The sequence below is a fragment of the Orcinus orca genome, chromosome 11, assembly GCF_937001465.1.
Source record: "Orcinus orca chromosome 11, mOrcOrc1.1, whole genome shotgun sequence".
In the NCBI taxonomy this organism is placed as follows: Eukaryota; Metazoa; Chordata; class Mammalia; order Artiodactyla; family Delphinidae; genus Orcinus; species Orcinus orca.
In genome coordinates, this window is record NC_064569.1 from 6207936 (window position 1) to 6223826 (window position 15891).

Sequence of the window (15891 nt, forward strand, 5' to 3'; positions counted from 1 at the left end):
CCCAGAGATCTCTTCCCTGATCCACCACAGGCAGCCCTGCCAGGCCAGGTCCCGAGACAGGACATCTCCGTGGACCCAAGTCCAAGATGGAGCTATGATGTCCTTTCAGAGCCAGTGAAGAGACACGGACAAGTAGGCGGTGAACAAACCTCTGCTCAGCAAGCACCGGCCATGTGGTCAATAGAAAAGGTAAGTGTGACTAAGTCCCACCCCATCTCGGAGGGCAAAGTTCCAGCACGTGAGGGAGGCAGGGAGGCCTGGCCTTCCATGGTCTGAGCCCAGCCTCCCACCCTGGCTCACCCCCCCCCATGTCCCACATTACTGATGGGCTCCTGAACGCACCCCAATGTCTCATTCAATTTCTTGCACACCTACTATGTCCAGGCACTGTGCCAGGCAAGGCCCACAATAGAAAGCAAGCAGACTTGGTCCCGGAGTTAGATGCTCCCACGGGCCTCTGGGTGCATCTACTCTTGCCTGATTTCTGGGGCCGTCTTACCCACTTCCCTGCAGGCTTTTCAAAGACAGGAGCTGTATCCCCAAGACACATAGCAGGCAATAACAAAGTGCTGGATCAACAGTCATGAGCACAACGAGAAAGCCACACCCTCCTGTCCTCAGGGAGCCGATCTACTGCACCAGGTGTTTCCATAGGGAAGGTTACATAACAGTCAGAAGACACGGTCTCAATTTAAGGCTGTCTTCCCAGTGGTGCGGCCAATCGCAGCAGGAAGGAACCTGCAGCTGGGGTACCAGGGAAGGATGCACAGTCTGAACCACGCTCTGCACGCTACACAGGATTTGGTTTCAGGGCAGAAGGGAGGCCACACCAGGCAAGGTTGATAGCCAGGTTCAGGCAGGAGGAGAAACAGAGTAATTACGGTTGAGCCAAACCCGGTGTTGCCAACAGACCCCCCGGGAAAGAAAGGCACGGCTGCCCCTGGGACACTGTTCTCATAGGTCAGTGGCCTCAGCTTCTCTCAGCAGCTAGTTCTGGCCCCTGTCACATCCCCAACCTTACGGACTCTCCTTGAATCAGTTTCTATTTTCTCCTAAGCTCGTGCCTCCAGACCCCCTGTTTGTTATTCCCCGAGTGAAGCACTCGGAGGTGCCTTTCTCTGATTCACCCCAGGCCACTCCATCCACTGCAGGGTTTGGTGAGCAGGCCTGGGTTCCACCCACGATGCAGGCTTGTCTCCTGCGCCCCGTCGTCTGTGGGAGTCGGGCACAGCCATGCACGGCAGTGTTGGGTGGGCCAGAGGGACACAGGCTGCTGGGTAGCTGGGCGGCTTCCTCTCGCTTCTTACCACCCACCCAGGGCCACTGACCTACAGAACCCCTGGCCGGATGGTCCTCCACAGAGTCTCCACCCATCTCCCGGCTTTAAGGACAGGCAGACCAAACCCCTCCTCCCCTCCATGGTGGTCTGCGCTCTCCATAAGCCACGAAATAAACCTGTTTCAGAGACCACCACATCATGCACTCCCACTCACGGGCCCTTCAGAGGCCCGAAGACCCCTTCAAGGAACACAAGCCTCAGAGAAAGGCTGCATACAGCCTTCCAGGTTTGAGACATGAAGCAAGGAAAAAGTAAAGAATTCAGTAGGCCCTCAGTTCTCTAAGTGTGGTCCAGGGGCCCCCTACAGACTCCCAAGATGCTTTCAGAAATCCACAAGGTCAAAACTATTTTCCTAACAACACTAAGATGTTATCTGACCTTTATGCTCTCATTCTTTCTCAAATGCACAGTGGAATTTTCCAGAGGCTACATGATGTGTGGTATCACAACAGGCTGACTGCAGACAGGATGAGAGAATCCAGCTGATTTCTCTCAAGCCAGACAGTAATGAGATTTGCAAAACCGTGAAACGATGCCATTCTTGTCCCCAAACTATTTTTCTCGTTTGGAATTTATAGCTATTTTTATTCAAATGATGGTATTCATGTTAAGTATAATGTTTCTCATGTTTTAATGAATTAATATGTTTAAAATTTTCCACTTTAATATCTAATATGGCAAATATCAACAGATATAAGCCAGATAAACAGACTCTTTGAGGTCCTCAATCATTTTCAAGAGCGTAAAGGGCTCTCAGCCGGTTTAGTTTGCCAATGGCTGTACAGACGGGCCCCAGGCTGAGGCTCTGGAGTTTCTACCCTGTGGGCAGATCTCCAAGATAGCAGGAGGGAGGAGAAGCTAAGCCCTGCGCAGATAAGAGACCACATATTTCTCATTCTCGAGGTCAAGGAGACCTTCCAGACTATGCATGTGCAGAAAGGCTCCTGGGGGTGGGGGTGGGGGGTCAAAAATGGAGGAGGTGCCACCCTGTAGTAAGTGATGTCAACCTACCCATAAGCCTCTTCGCTAGAATCCATCCTGGCTAAGAGATGTGTGCGCACACAGGGGAGGACCCTAAGATAAACCAAATACGTACTCAGAAAACCAGGCAAAGCAAGATGATTGGCCAAAGGAAACCCTGAAGAAATGTCCCATAAAAGTGGTTCAGGGCTTCCCTGGTGGCGCAGTGGTTAAGAATCCGCCTGCCAATGCAGGAGACACAGGTTCGATCCCTGATCCGGGAAGATCCCACATGCCGTGGAGCAACTAAGCCCGTGGGCCACAACTACTAGAGCCCACGCACCTAGAGCCCGTGCTCCGCAACAAGAGAAGCCACCGCAGTGAGAAGCCCGCGCACCGCAACGAAGAGTAGCCCCTGCTCACCTCAACTAGAGAAAGACTGCAAGCAGCAACGAAGACCCAACGCAGCCATAAATAAATAAATTATTTAAAAAAAAAAAAAAAAGTGATTCAAACTGCCACAAAGGCAAGATTCTCTCTCTGAGCCCGCCCGTGTGTCTATCCACACGTACCCTTTTTCCTCCTAATGAACACGTCACTTGTTTCACTACTTTCCATCTCTATGTGGAAATTCATTTCTACACAGCTGACAGGCCAGGGCCTTGTCACTGGCCACTGGTCCCTGGTGGTCTAGTGTCTAGGTTTCGGCGCTCTCACTGCCACGGCCTGACTTCAGTCTCAGGCCGGGAACTGAAACCCTGCTTCAAGCCACTGCAGGCCAAGGCCACCTGAGATCACTGCCACCCAACCACAGTTTACCTGGTTTTCCATGTTCCCGATGCCCCCACCCTCCCCACCTTGTTTCCTATCAATCAGATGAGGAGACAGTGTAGCACAGTGGATAGAGTGCAGGCTTCAGAAGGACCAACCGCATCACTAACAAAATGTGTGACTTCAGGAAAATCGTCTCCCCTCTCTGAACCTTGATTTCCTCCCCCTTAAAAGAGTGAGATTATGGAAGGGATTGAAAGTTGCCCAGGATCTATTCCTCCTTTCTCTCTTAGTCAGAAAACCCTCGGTTGTCAATCTTCCCCTGGGCACATAGCCCCTGGGAATAAAGATCCCATTTCTCAGCCTCCCTTGCATCTGGGAGTGGCCATAAGACTAAGCTTTGTCCCCCACCCCCCCCACCCCCCCCCCGGGACATAAGCAGGAGTGTCCTCGGCAACTCCCTGGAAGCAGCCTCCAAAGGAGGGAGAGCTGCTTTCAATGCTTCTCTTCCTACACTGGAATGTCGTCATGATGCCTGACACAAGCTGAACTCCTTGACAATGAGAGAGAAACACACTTCTATACTGTGTAAGCTGTTTCTACTTTAGGTGTCCTGGCACAGGAGAATCTAGTCCTAACTAACACAGAGAGCAACTCCTGCCTTAGACTTGGCTGCAAAATAAAACTAAATGACATTACAGAGGGAGGGCAATCGAGTGCCTGTGACTATTATCATTGGCCTATTGTCAATACTAGCTGAACAGCTCGAAAATGGCTTCTCCTCAGCCCCCTGGTAAACCATTCTGGCAAGGAGAACACAGAGGGTCAGCTAATTCACTTCCAGCATCTCCCTGGCTCCAATGCCCAGCATCAACTACTTCCCTCTTCCTGCTCCTCTCGTCTGGGGTGCCAGGGGCTGGCGAGAGAGCGCCAGCCCAGCTCCATGAAGCCATGACCTCACCCTGCCTGGGGGGCTGTGCAGACCCAACTGGAGCCCAACTTAATCACATTTTCAGTTCATTAGAGAAGACCAGGCCTCCTCCCTGGAGATGCCAAGCCCATTCGAGGGAGAGGGAGAGAAAAGAAGCTCATCTCCCCAAGGGCAGATGGGAGGGGAATGGGGGCTCGAGGAGAGGAAACAGCAGCGAGAGATCTGGAGCTTAGCTATTGTGTTGGTTCCCAAACAGCTGAGGAAGGAGAAGGGAGGGGGGCATTCCTAGGTCTGAAGTGAACAAAGAAAGGGGAGGCTAATATATAAAGTGCAACATTGTTCAGCCAGGCCCTGGGGTGGGTGTCCCACGGCCGTCCCTGGAGGAGGTCCAGAGGCGCCTGGGCCTAAACCGGTCCAAAGCTGTGGGCTCAGGAATGCACCCCTGTGGCAGGGCACAGTTTCTCATTGGTCAGCCTGTAAGGATGGATGGGGGAGGGCTGCTGATTCTAATTATACTTCTGCCTGGCCTGCGATTCCCACCCACATTCCAAGATCTGGCTCGAAAGGACCCCATGATTTCCACTAGCTGGAGGGTTTTGTGGAGCTGAACGTTCCTCTCTCTGAGATACTTGGTGCTCAGCCCTCTTGAGAAGTAGGGTAACTGGATATGTCACCGAAGTCCCCAGTGCCGAGGGAGATGGCCACAGTCCTCCAAAGGACCCTTCTCTCCCTGCACCCTGTTCTCCTGGGCAGCATCTGAGTAGGGATCAGGGCAGGGCCAGCCGGCTGGGAGGACAAGGGCCGAGTTCCCGCCCCCAGTTCCCACTTTGGGGTTTGTCCAAGCTCTGGGGCTGGAGCAGCTCCACCCATCCTGCTCCGGGTCAGGAAGGATAACCAGCTGTGTGATAGGAGCTGCTGCACCACTTCACCCTTTACTAACCCAAAATGGCATTTGTGTTGTTCTCTGTCATGTGTTGTTTGCGTCAATATCTCCTATGTGTCTTGTCTCTGAGTGAGACTGCAAATCTGACTTGCACAGAGTTAAGATACAAAACATCTCAGTAAATATGTGCTGATGGGCACCTTCAGGTTCCTGGCCTCGCCGGGGAGGAGAAGAAGGGAAAGAAAGCCACTTAGGAAATGTTTCATGGAAGGATTCTGAGGCTGATGGGTTAGGGATGCATTTGCATCTGCTTAATCTGAGGGAAATGCTGAAACCCTGTGGCAGCCCCTGATCTCTGCCATGAGGCTAGACCCCCAAAGGCAGAGTGGCCAAGGTCACTGTCCCACCACAAGCCCAGGGGCTCACCGCCCCTTCTGTCGCCCTGCACTCAGGTGGGTGAGGGAATTTGCTGGAAAGGAAAAGGGTGCTTTTTCCATCAGTGTTGGGCAGAGCTCTACTTGTCTTCAGAGGGGACACTGAACTGCAGAGCAGGGACGCAGCTACATGAGGACACAGCAAAGCAAGCCACACCAGGGCCCGCACCCCGGACTCTCGGGTTTCGGCAAAGTACCCAAAATAAACCCTCGTTCTTCAGCCTACGGAGGACTTGAGAGAGCAGCTCTCACTCTGAGAAAAGGGGAATGTGTGTGTGTGTGCATCTGTGTGTGTGCGCGTATGTGTGTGTGTATATGTGTATGTGTATGTGTGTATGTGTGTGTGCATATGTGTATATGTATGTGCGCGTGTGTATATGTGTGTGTATGTGTATGCCTGTGTATGTGTATATGTGTATGCATGTGTGTGTACATGTGTGTGTGTACTTGTGTTCAAACCCCAACTCGGATGTAAGCATCACTAGGACACAGTGGGTGGGCACCATCTGCAGAACCAGCTCAGGTTACCTGACAACTAACTCCTCTGGGGGTCCTGGGTTACAAGGATCTCTTCTTGAGATTTACTGACCTTCCCTGGACCAGACTCTCACACAATTGGTCTCTCTATGAATCACAACTATCCTACCAAGCAAACGAACGTAACAAAATTCTTCCCAGTCTCCAAGAAAAGTCTATTCCAGGCCAATTAAGTGAAAGCAGGAGGCCAGGAGAGGAAGCAGGAATGCCAGGAGTGGATGTGGTCAGTAAGCCCCCAGCTCTGCCAGGGCACTTAGCCCCTCTCCCACCAAATCACCTCCCTCCAGGCCTGTGAGCCTCCTTCCAGGGCGACTGTGGGCAGAAACAGGAGAAAGGGCTGGGTACGAATTTTGCAAAAAAAAGGCGTGGGCAATATTTCACAAGGATGTGAAGAGTGAATTGCGTTGTCCCCAACAGAATGGGTATTTCATGTGCCTCTCTGTGCCGTGGAGGGGACATGTTACCGTCATTCAAAGTAAACATGAGTATTTACAAATGTTAGCTCCAGTGGGGACAGGTGACTTCCTGGGGGGGAAGAGGAATTACAGGTAAATAGCAGGCTTTCAGAGGAGGAGGAAAGGGGGAGAAAATATGCAGACATGAACAGCAACAGAACAAAAGGAAGAAGGACTGTGTTCCCCAAATAAACGTCAAATTCAGAGCCAGTGGAAAACAGCCAACCTGGGACTGTTAGGTGACCGATGGGAGTACCACTGGACGCGAAGTCCTGAATAGGACCTAGAAAAACCAGACTGCACGCATCTGGCTTCTCCAGTATTCAAGGGCACCGAGGGAGGTCTTCATCTTCAACTGGGGGTAAAAGAAAGGGGTGACTTCTCCTCAGGGAGCCAAGAACGGCAGCATAGGGTTGAGCTCTGCACAACAGCTGGAAAGAGCCCAGCAAGGATGTCTCAGAGACTTGAGTCTTAAAGTCCAGGTTACAGTACCACCTGCCTATCTGAATATACACGGGCAGGGGACTGGACTAGATAGCTTCTGGAATCTCATATCACTCTGAGTTATTATGAGCCTGAGATTCCTAACATTGATGAAAAGAAAGACTAGTCGTCTTGAGAACCAATTCTGAGGAGGGGTATGGAGAGGACTCAGTGGGCCAGGGGCAGGAGAGTATAAGCAGCTTTTTGCAGGACGAGGTCTCTGCAGGAGGCCCCTTTTGTACTGTCCCATTAGCAAAGCTATATTTTCACTAACCTCCAACCCAAGCACACCTTTCAAATCTTTTGATCACACAATTCTTTGCTTAATCTGTTTGTTCTTTCCTTAGATCAAAGAAATAGACACGGAGAATAAGTGATTAACAGGGGACCAGATCTTTTCCCCAGCTTCCCCTTCAGTAATCTCACAAACTGTGTGAACAATATAACATCTCAAAGAAAGATGACAAAGAGTCAACAAGCCTGCACGCAGTGGATGGCGATGAATCTGACCCTCTATCTCAATGATTCACTGAAATTACTTCCCCTTTTTCCCTTTAAAAGCTTTCATGGCCAAGCAAAACCTTTGGTGTCGATTCTGGGACATGAGTCCGCCTTCTCCCAGATTGCCGGCTTTCGGATTAGAGCAACATTTCTGTTTCTACCAGCACTTGCCTCCTGAGTATTGACTTTCAAGCAGCGAGCAGCCAGCAGCCAGACCTGAGTTCGGTAACAGAGGTGGCCTCATGTTCAGATGTGAGCAGCAGAAGCAGGAGACGGCCCTCCACTCTAGAGGAGCTTATCCTAAGGAGGAGCAGGGTTGCAGCAACACACCTCCCAGTGGAAGCGAGGCCAAGTTCATGGCCATCAAGTATAGCTCTGCAAGTCACACAGTGCAGTGGCAACACACCCAAGGCTACAGTTCCCATGGTAGACAGCATACGTGTGTACTACATTCTAGGTACATTTATAATGTTTACTATGGCAAGTTCCCAGCAGGTGATGGTAAAGTGTCTTGAGAAAGGGGTGCCTTTTTCCTAATTAGAAAGAGCATTGCATGGACCAGCTGCAGCCTACATCCAGCCTCCTGGAGCCGCGGGCTTCACGTTGCAGACAGGACTACAGGACATAAACAGGATCCCTGTGTAAGGTTCAGCCCTTACTGACATTCCCCAGACTGACAGAATTAAAAATTTTTTTAAAAGTGACCTAAGGATCTTTCTCAAACATTCATTGTGTAGTAGAGTTACCTGCAAACTAACGCCGATTATTTGAGCATCTATAGCTGGGCGCTTTTTGTTACTAGGTCTGCATCCTGAGTCCCAGACTCCAGCAGTCCTGCCCTCTGAAAAGCTGGAAAAAAAAGAACGCCGCAAATCTGTGTGCCATTAAACAAGCCATTATTCATCCCAGCAGAGAGGCTCCGGGTTTTGTTGGCATAACAAGGAAACATTCATCCCCCGGGTATAAGTAATATGACCTGGCTCTCAGAATGAGCTGACTCCTTGCTGCCACCTTAGAAAGACAGAAAGTTCCAGAAGTGGGCGAATAGATTCTGGCGGCTCAAGGAAAGCTCTCCAGCCAGTGCCGGCTCCCCTACGGAACACTTTGCCACTGAATACGGCTCGTGGAGCCACAACGGCAAACCCTTGTCAATGATGCCCATTTATCAGCCCCGACTTCTGAACCCACGGACCCAGCGGGACTAAGCAGACTGGGGACAGAGACCGCATCAATCACCTCCCAGGAGATGTCTTTGTGCGTCCCAGCCGAGGGGGGCACCCCGCTCGTGGGCAAACACAGCCTGATTGGCTGAGACAAAGCCCAGCCCCTCTTCTCAGGTAAACAACCTGAAACAGGAGTTCGGACCTAGAAGGAGCTTGTGCCTTGGGAGGTCTGAGTGTCTGGGGGGCCTCGGCCCAGCACTGAGAACTTGGTAACCAATTTCTTAAGCTGCTCGCAGGACACTGGTTAGTGAGAACTTCAAGGCACCCAGGAGACAAAGTGAGTAGCAAGTGTGCAGCTGGAGCCTCCAAAGGCACCTGGGAGACGAATGGGGCGTCTCTGGATTCTCTCCCAGCACCTCCCCAACGCCCCACCCCCCAGGCCCTCCCTCTCTGTCTCCGGGAGACAAAGTGCCCAGCCCCCTCCTCTACTCTGCCTCTGTATCAGGTTCCCCCGTTTGAAAATCCTGTCTTCACCTCCCACTTCTTCGGGGTAAATGAGAGCATTCCTTTGTACCCCGAGGGTGGGAACACTTGTCTTGCACTTACTCTGCGCTGCCTGTGTTTGCAAAATAAAGTGAGACAAGCCCACGCCCTCGGTATCAGAGGTACCTACCTGCACCCCACCCAGCTCACCAACTAACTTCCCGTTCCCCTCCCCTCCACCAACCCCGCAATCCTACCCCTGCCTAGAGAACACTGAAAAGGGTGGGAGACAGCGAACCACAGCCACCTATGGAAGTGTACGTTTGGAAATAAAAGAAAGAGAGGATAAAATCCCTCCGCCTCCCCTCCCTGATGCACCAGGCTCCTGGAGTGCCCTCAATCCCAAATGGCCCTGGGTTACAAGAAGCCCCAGAAGAAAAGTTGACTCCTGCACTTCCCCACCCCTCCGTGTCCATGTGTGCAGGCAACTTGCTCTCTCTCTAACCCCAAGCTGTGCTCAGATCGATCCCCGCCTCCAAAAGAATGGGGTTATAGCTGGGTGGAGGGGAGGAGAGAAAGAATGAGTTTTGAGCTGACACTTAAAGTACTGTGTGTGTTTGGCCTGCTTCTCCCACTCCTACTCTCAAAGTGCGGCCACTCCAGGGGCAAACACAGACACAAAAGGAATAATAATAACAATAACAGCTCGTACAATTGAGCCCCGCTGGGCTAAGCACTCCACACGTGTTCCCTTATCCTTACGATGGCCTCGAGGAGCAGGCACTGGTCTTGTGCCTATTTTACGTATGTGGAAACTGAGGCTTGGAGAAGGCAAGTGTCTTGCCCAGAGTTACAAAGCCGGGCAGAGTTACAAAGCAGAGTTACAAAGTGGCCCAGGGATGGGAAACACTTAATGAGCTACAAGGATAAGCGGCTCTGCTTCAAAGTTTTCCTGGAAAGAAGAGGAAACTACCCCCCTTCCCCAGGATAACACCCTCCCCCCGGGGTTAGAACTTGGTCTGCCTCTGTCAGTTGCCAGTACTGGGCTACGCTCCAGGTGACAGAGATGTTTCCAGACCAGCTGGAAAACCTAGCACCACTGAAACACTGGAAACCCAAGAAAAAGAGGCGTTAGGAATGTACTTGTTGATAAACTGGAAATTGTGTTTACGGTCCAGGCAGCTGGCTCGAGCACAACCCAGAGCGTTTTCCTGGTGCTGACGTACTCCTTGGTTCAGAAGATCAAATTGTTCCATGAAAATAGAAAGTCTGGGCAGCTAACACTGAAGTTCTCTCACGCTAAGGTAGGTGTGTGCGTGTGCAGGTGGCTGTGTGTTTTATTTAGCTACTGGAGGAGGAGAGGGCTGGGGTTTCTCTACTTACATGCAGATTTGGTCTTACAAATGAAGGATTCGGGGTTGTGATCATGGGGGTGTCCCAATCCCTAGATAAATTACCTAATTTGCATCCATCCATCCATTGAATATTTAGTGAGACTTATTATCAACTGTCTCTTTAGTCCAATCCAGAGAGACACACAAAGAATTTTCGAGCTGAAAGGAACCTCAAGATTCAGGGAGCCCAGCTCCTGAAGGAAAACACAAGGGTGGGATTCACCTGGGCAGCCTGAGATGGCGCAGGCAGAACCGCAGAGGCGGTACGGGGGCGGGCGGGCAGCGCGTGAATCCTGACTCCGCAATGCTAGCTGGTGACTCGGGGCAGCTCCTTAACCCCCAGCGCCAGCGCAAGCTCCGGTTTCCTCCTCGCCCTGCGGGACCGCACAGGCCCAGGCGAGGGGCTTATGTGGCCTGTCAAGTCCCGTCATGGCGACAGTCCCGGGGATCAGCAGGGGCCGCCCTCCCCCTGCACGGCTGTGGGTTGGGGCAGCGTGCTGGCTCGGGGGGTGGAAGGTAGGGAGGCGATGCTGTCGAGTAGCTGGCTCTGCGGGGGATGTTGGGTGCGGTATACGTCCCCCACGTAGACCAGGGGTTGGGTGTCATAGCAGAAGGACTCACCCACCGGGAGCTGAGGGTGTTGGCTGGTGGGGACTCACAGCCGAGTCACTCTGCAGGCATTGCCCTCAGCCCAAGGGAGCCACCCAGTCTCCTTGCCCAGAGGCAGCCAACACCCAATGACCGACTGGTCGGGGTGGGCCCCCCTGCCCCATGGGGCCAGCGCAGCTTTCAGAGCTCCTTGAAGGACCAGCTGAGGCCTCGGTTGTAACTACGTGGTATTCAGCTTCTCCCCCTGCCCAGCCCCGCCCCTCTCACTTCCTGAGAGCCTCCCTGGTCACTCGCTGCCCACAAACCTCTGCTTCCAGGGAACCTGACTCACATCACCTCCAAGTAACCCCGTTCCCCAGACAGTGAGTCTCTGAGGGCAGCCTGGACAGGGCATCCATGTGCTGACGAGAGCCCAGCCGCATCTGGGGCCATGCCGCTCTCTCCTCCCTCAGCCCAGGCAGCCTGACCCCCAAAGGGGGAGAGGGAGGTCGTCCATAGAGGGAGGTCTTTCTCCACCTAAAGCGTCATCCTCCCAACACCCCGCACAGAAGCACAAAGGCCATCTCCACCCGCAAAAGGAGGAGACAGCGTGCAGTCCTGCCCACTCCCTCCCACCCAGACCCCCTCCTCTCCAAGTGCGATCATAAAGGGTAACCCTGAAGGGGAAAGAGCTGCTAAGTACAGGGAGAAATAGGGCCATGTGGGGAGGGGCAGGAGAAGCCCCCATCTGCTCTGTCTCCGGACAGAAGCACACAGACAGCAGGCACGAGACCACAGAGGCAGCGAGTGGCGGAGTCAGCCACAAGCCAAGGAGCCCCACAGCCCCCAGGAGCTAGAAGAGGCAGGGGGGACTCTCCCCTAGAGCCTCTGGAGGGAGCCCACCCTGCAGACACCTTGAAACCAAATTCTGACTTCTGGCCTCCAGACCCGTGAGAATACATTCCTGTGGCTGTAAGCCGCTGGGTTTGAGATAATTTGCTACTGCAGTCTCAGGAAACTATTACAACATCCAAGCTGGGGGCATCAGGACTTGCCCCTGCCTCTCCCCACCTTCCTCCCTCCCCCCAGCTTTCTTCCCTCCCCCACCAGGAGGTAACCCCCTTCCTGCTGATGTGCTGGTGAGACCTTGGGGCCTTGCCCCATACTTGTGCTTTATAACAACCACTTATTGGGCCCTTACAAAGGAATGGTTTTCTACCCCAGAATTTCAGACAGGTGGCAGGTGATGATGGTGATATTTGGGGCTGAGAGGGCGTCGGAACATAAAACAGAAAAGTATAGTCACTCGCGGTACCAGCTCATTCAACCAGGCCCATCTTCAGAGCTCCAGGCCCAGGACAGTATTAGGATTAGCGTCAACGCGACTCTAGCCCCAGCTGGTTTTCAGAAGGAAAGCGGCCCGTGGGACAGGGAGCAGCCAGAGGGACTCGCTCCTCCCCTGGATGGAGGACCTGGGACTGCATATCGTTCTGCCTCTTGACTCCAGAAACCCCGCACCCCGCAGCCCACATCAAGCCTGGGTGGACCCACCTTCTGCAGCTCAGAGGAGACATTGCACACGCTGCTGGGAGGGGACGCCCGCTGGCACCGCTGTTCCCCACTGCTCAGGGCCCAGGAATTGGCAAAGTCGTAGGGGTCCGAGGTCAAGGTCCCTGTGGAGAAAGTTTCAGGAGGATGAAGCCACGGTCGTGAGACCCGGGACTTCTGAGTGAGAACTCTAGGTCTGTTGTCACCTGAATCAACTTTCTTTAGATTAAAACATAGGCATCTGTGGCAGGAGTACCCCAGCATTAACACCACAGGGCACGGGCACCCGGGTTCAGCCAGCGTCTGGTGGGGGGTGGCTGGGCGGATGGGCACAGTGAGGAAGATGCCAGGAAAGGCGATGAGGAACAGTCCAGCCACTCTCGCTTCTCGGGACTTTGCTCCCTTTCCTCCTTCTGTGAGGAATGTTCTCCACCCCCTTACTACCCTGACTCTCTCAATTTATTCTCTGAGATGCAGCCCCGGAACCACTTCCTCCAGGAAGCCCTTCTGAATTAGCTCGACTCTCTGTCTCCCTCCCCAGTCTGGTTGGGTGCCCCTTCTCTGTGCTCCCTCAGCACCCTGGCCATCCCTCTATCAAAGCTCTCATCATCCTTTGTGTTAGTATGCTTTTTGCTTATATTCACCCCCCATTCAACTGCGAGCTCCTTAATTCAGGGCACAGGCTGTGCCTCTTATCTCTAAACTCTTATCTGCTGGATGGTGGATACTCAACATATTTTTGCAGAATGAAGGTAAGAATGTGGCATGAACCTAAGCATCCGCATCACTGCATCCCTGGTGCTCGCAGAGCATCTGTGCCCTGGTACCCACAGCAAACACGCTCCTATCAGCCACCCACAAGAGACCGAGAGGGCCTCCCGGGCCTGCATGGCCTGGTACCAAGTCAGTGCCGGATAGAACTGCTGCACCTTCATTGCAAAGGGGCTTAGTGGAGCAGCAAGGCAAGCAGTCCCTCTGCACAGCCAGATCTGGAAGAGTGAAGCACGCTTCAGGGTCAGATCATGCACCTGGAAATAGGAAATAAACTATCCCCGGAAAAAGAAAAGCAGGACTTGGAAGCTAGTGAGTTGGCCTCTGGGTGTGGGGAGCAGAAAAAAATGGCCCCCAAAGATATGTCCACTTCCTAGTTCGCAGAACCTGTGAATATTTTATGGCAAAAGATGTGATTGAATAAAGGATTGTGAGAGGAAGAGCTTATCCTGGGTTCACTGAGTGAGCCTTAAAGGCAATCACATATGTCCTTATAAGAGAGGGGTAAGGACTTCCCTGGTGGTCCAGAGGTTAAGACTTTGCCTTCCAATGCAGGGGGTGCGGGTTCGATCCCTGGTCATGGAGCTAAGATCCCACATGCCTCGTGCCCCAAAAAACGAGCAAACTAAAACAGAAGCAACATTGTAACAAATTCAATAAAGACTTTAAAAATGGTCCACATCAAAAAAAAAAAAATCTTAAAAAAAAAAAAGAGAGGGGCAGAGGGAGATCAGACAGAGACACACACAGAGCAGGCAATGTGCAGACCGAGGCAGAGGTTGAAATGATGCAGGCACAGGTCAAGGATGGCTGGCAGTGGCTGGAAGAGGCAAGGCACAGACTCTCCCCAGAGCCCCTGGAGGAAGTGTAGTCCTGTCATCAACTTGGTTTTGGACTTCTGGCCTTCTAGAATTGTGAGAGAATAAATTTCCGTTGTCTTAAGCCATCAAGCTTGCAGTAATTTGTTGGCAGCTGCAGGAAACTAATACATGGAGAAGCCAAAGGGAAGGGCACTTAAATCTGTGAAGTTTCTACTATGTGCCAGGCATTATGATAGGCATTCTCTGGGTTCTTAGTCACCACGCCACACAGGCTTGCCCACCTTCTAATACACCATCTCAAGGAAGAGGCGGAGAAGAGGCTTTGTGCTATGTGGGGAAAGCCCGAGAGAGAATCAAGACCCCTGGTCTGGTCTCAGTTCTCCTTTGATCGCCCTGTGTGATCTTGGGCTGATCCCATAATCTCCTGAGCCTGATTCCTCGTATGTAAAATGATGGGTTAGACTAGAGGACCTCTAGATCCTTTCCTGACCTTTTAGGAAGTGAAACCCTATGGGCTAAATCTGAAATGAGGCATAAGGATGTCTGATAGATGGAATTACAAATCATCTCGCTTACAGAAAAATCTCTGAGAGCCAGAGTTAAAACCAGCTGGGCAAGCTCCCATGATATCAGGAAGCAGGGTTAACTGTCGAGTCTTTGCCAACCAAAAAAAAAAATTAACCCACAGTCCTCTGAGAGTGATTTCCAAAATATCACCAGAGCCCTGACTTTTTGCCAACATGCACCACCTTCTCCCTAGGAACATAGGTCCCATTTTTAGTTAGTATTTTTTAATTGAAGTATAGTTGATTTACAATGTTTCAGGTGTACAGCAAAGTGATTCAGTTATACATACGCATATATATTCTTTTTCAGATTCTTTTCCATTATAGGCTATTACAAGATATTGAATATAACCTGTGCTATACTGTAAGTCCTTGTTGTTTATTTTCTATACAGTAGTGTGTATCTGTTAATCCCAAACCATTTTTATTTTTTTAGATCTTAAAGCCTGGAGAAGAAGACATCTTAGGGCTGGGACTTCCATTTCTGGCAATACAGCACATTAGAAAAATCTGAAAACTCTGCCACTGCAAAGGACAAATATCCTGTTGAATCTGTGTTTAATCCCATTTTTAAAAGTAGAGGGAATGACAAGGGACAAAAAAGAAGGAGAAGAAGGAAAGGATGAAGGGAAGGGAAGAAAGTTTAAAAGCAAGGAAAGAAAGTTTAAGAATAGAACTGGCAAATACAACTTGATGTTCTGACTACAGGGTATTACAGTGGGGGTGGCAATCTTGCCAACTAATGTGCTTGGGTTTTAACAGCTCCTTGGAGATTGATGGAAACGAGTCTTGGGTCTGCATGATGTAGGGAGATGGGCTTAGACCCCTTTGTGGTCCTGGCAGTCTTGAAGGACTACCCCCTCCATGAGAAAGCTAACAAGAAAAAAATTCACTCTGAGAAGTAAGAAAATAATAAGGAAGTTTATTTCCTTGGTCTGGACTCTGAATAGGAGGGGAAAAGTCTCCTCTGAGAATTTATAGTGATAGGAAAGCCCTCATTTAGCATTGAGATTCCAATTTATACTTCTTGTGAGATTCAGTAACTCCATATTAAAAAAATTAACATAAAACCCTTCTAAAGATGAGCTTACAATCCAAAATTATGCAACAATCTACTTCAAGCAAGACCCAGCAGACATAAAGATAACAAGATTCAAGCTCTAAAACCTTCAGATAATAAAGTTTTTGTACAGAGGTTATAAAAGAAATATATTTTAAATTGCTGTTATAAAGAAGAAATCAAAACTTGATAAAAGAACAAGA

At 51.2% G+C, this 15891-nt stretch overlaps 1 protein-coding gene across 5 annotated transcripts in view; it reads right to left on the reverse strand.

The window, feature by feature from the left end:
• VWF (von Willebrand factor) overlaps positions 1-15891 on the reverse strand; it is a 144941-nt gene that overhangs the window by 102199 nt on the left and 26851 nt on the right. For 4 of the 5 annotated variants that reach the window (XR_004476449.2, XM_004279025.3, XM_033404274.2 and 1 more), the window contains one exon: positions 12474-12595. Coding sequence is in view for 4 of the 5 variants with exons in the window: in XM_004279025.3 (XP_004279073.1) it covers positions 12474-12595 (122 nt within the window). In the remaining variant the exon portion in view is untranslated. Of the gene's footprint in view, positions 1-499; positions 878-12473; positions 12596-15891 lie in introns of those variants that run through there. The other variant, XM_049694498.1, reaches the window with a different exon arrangement.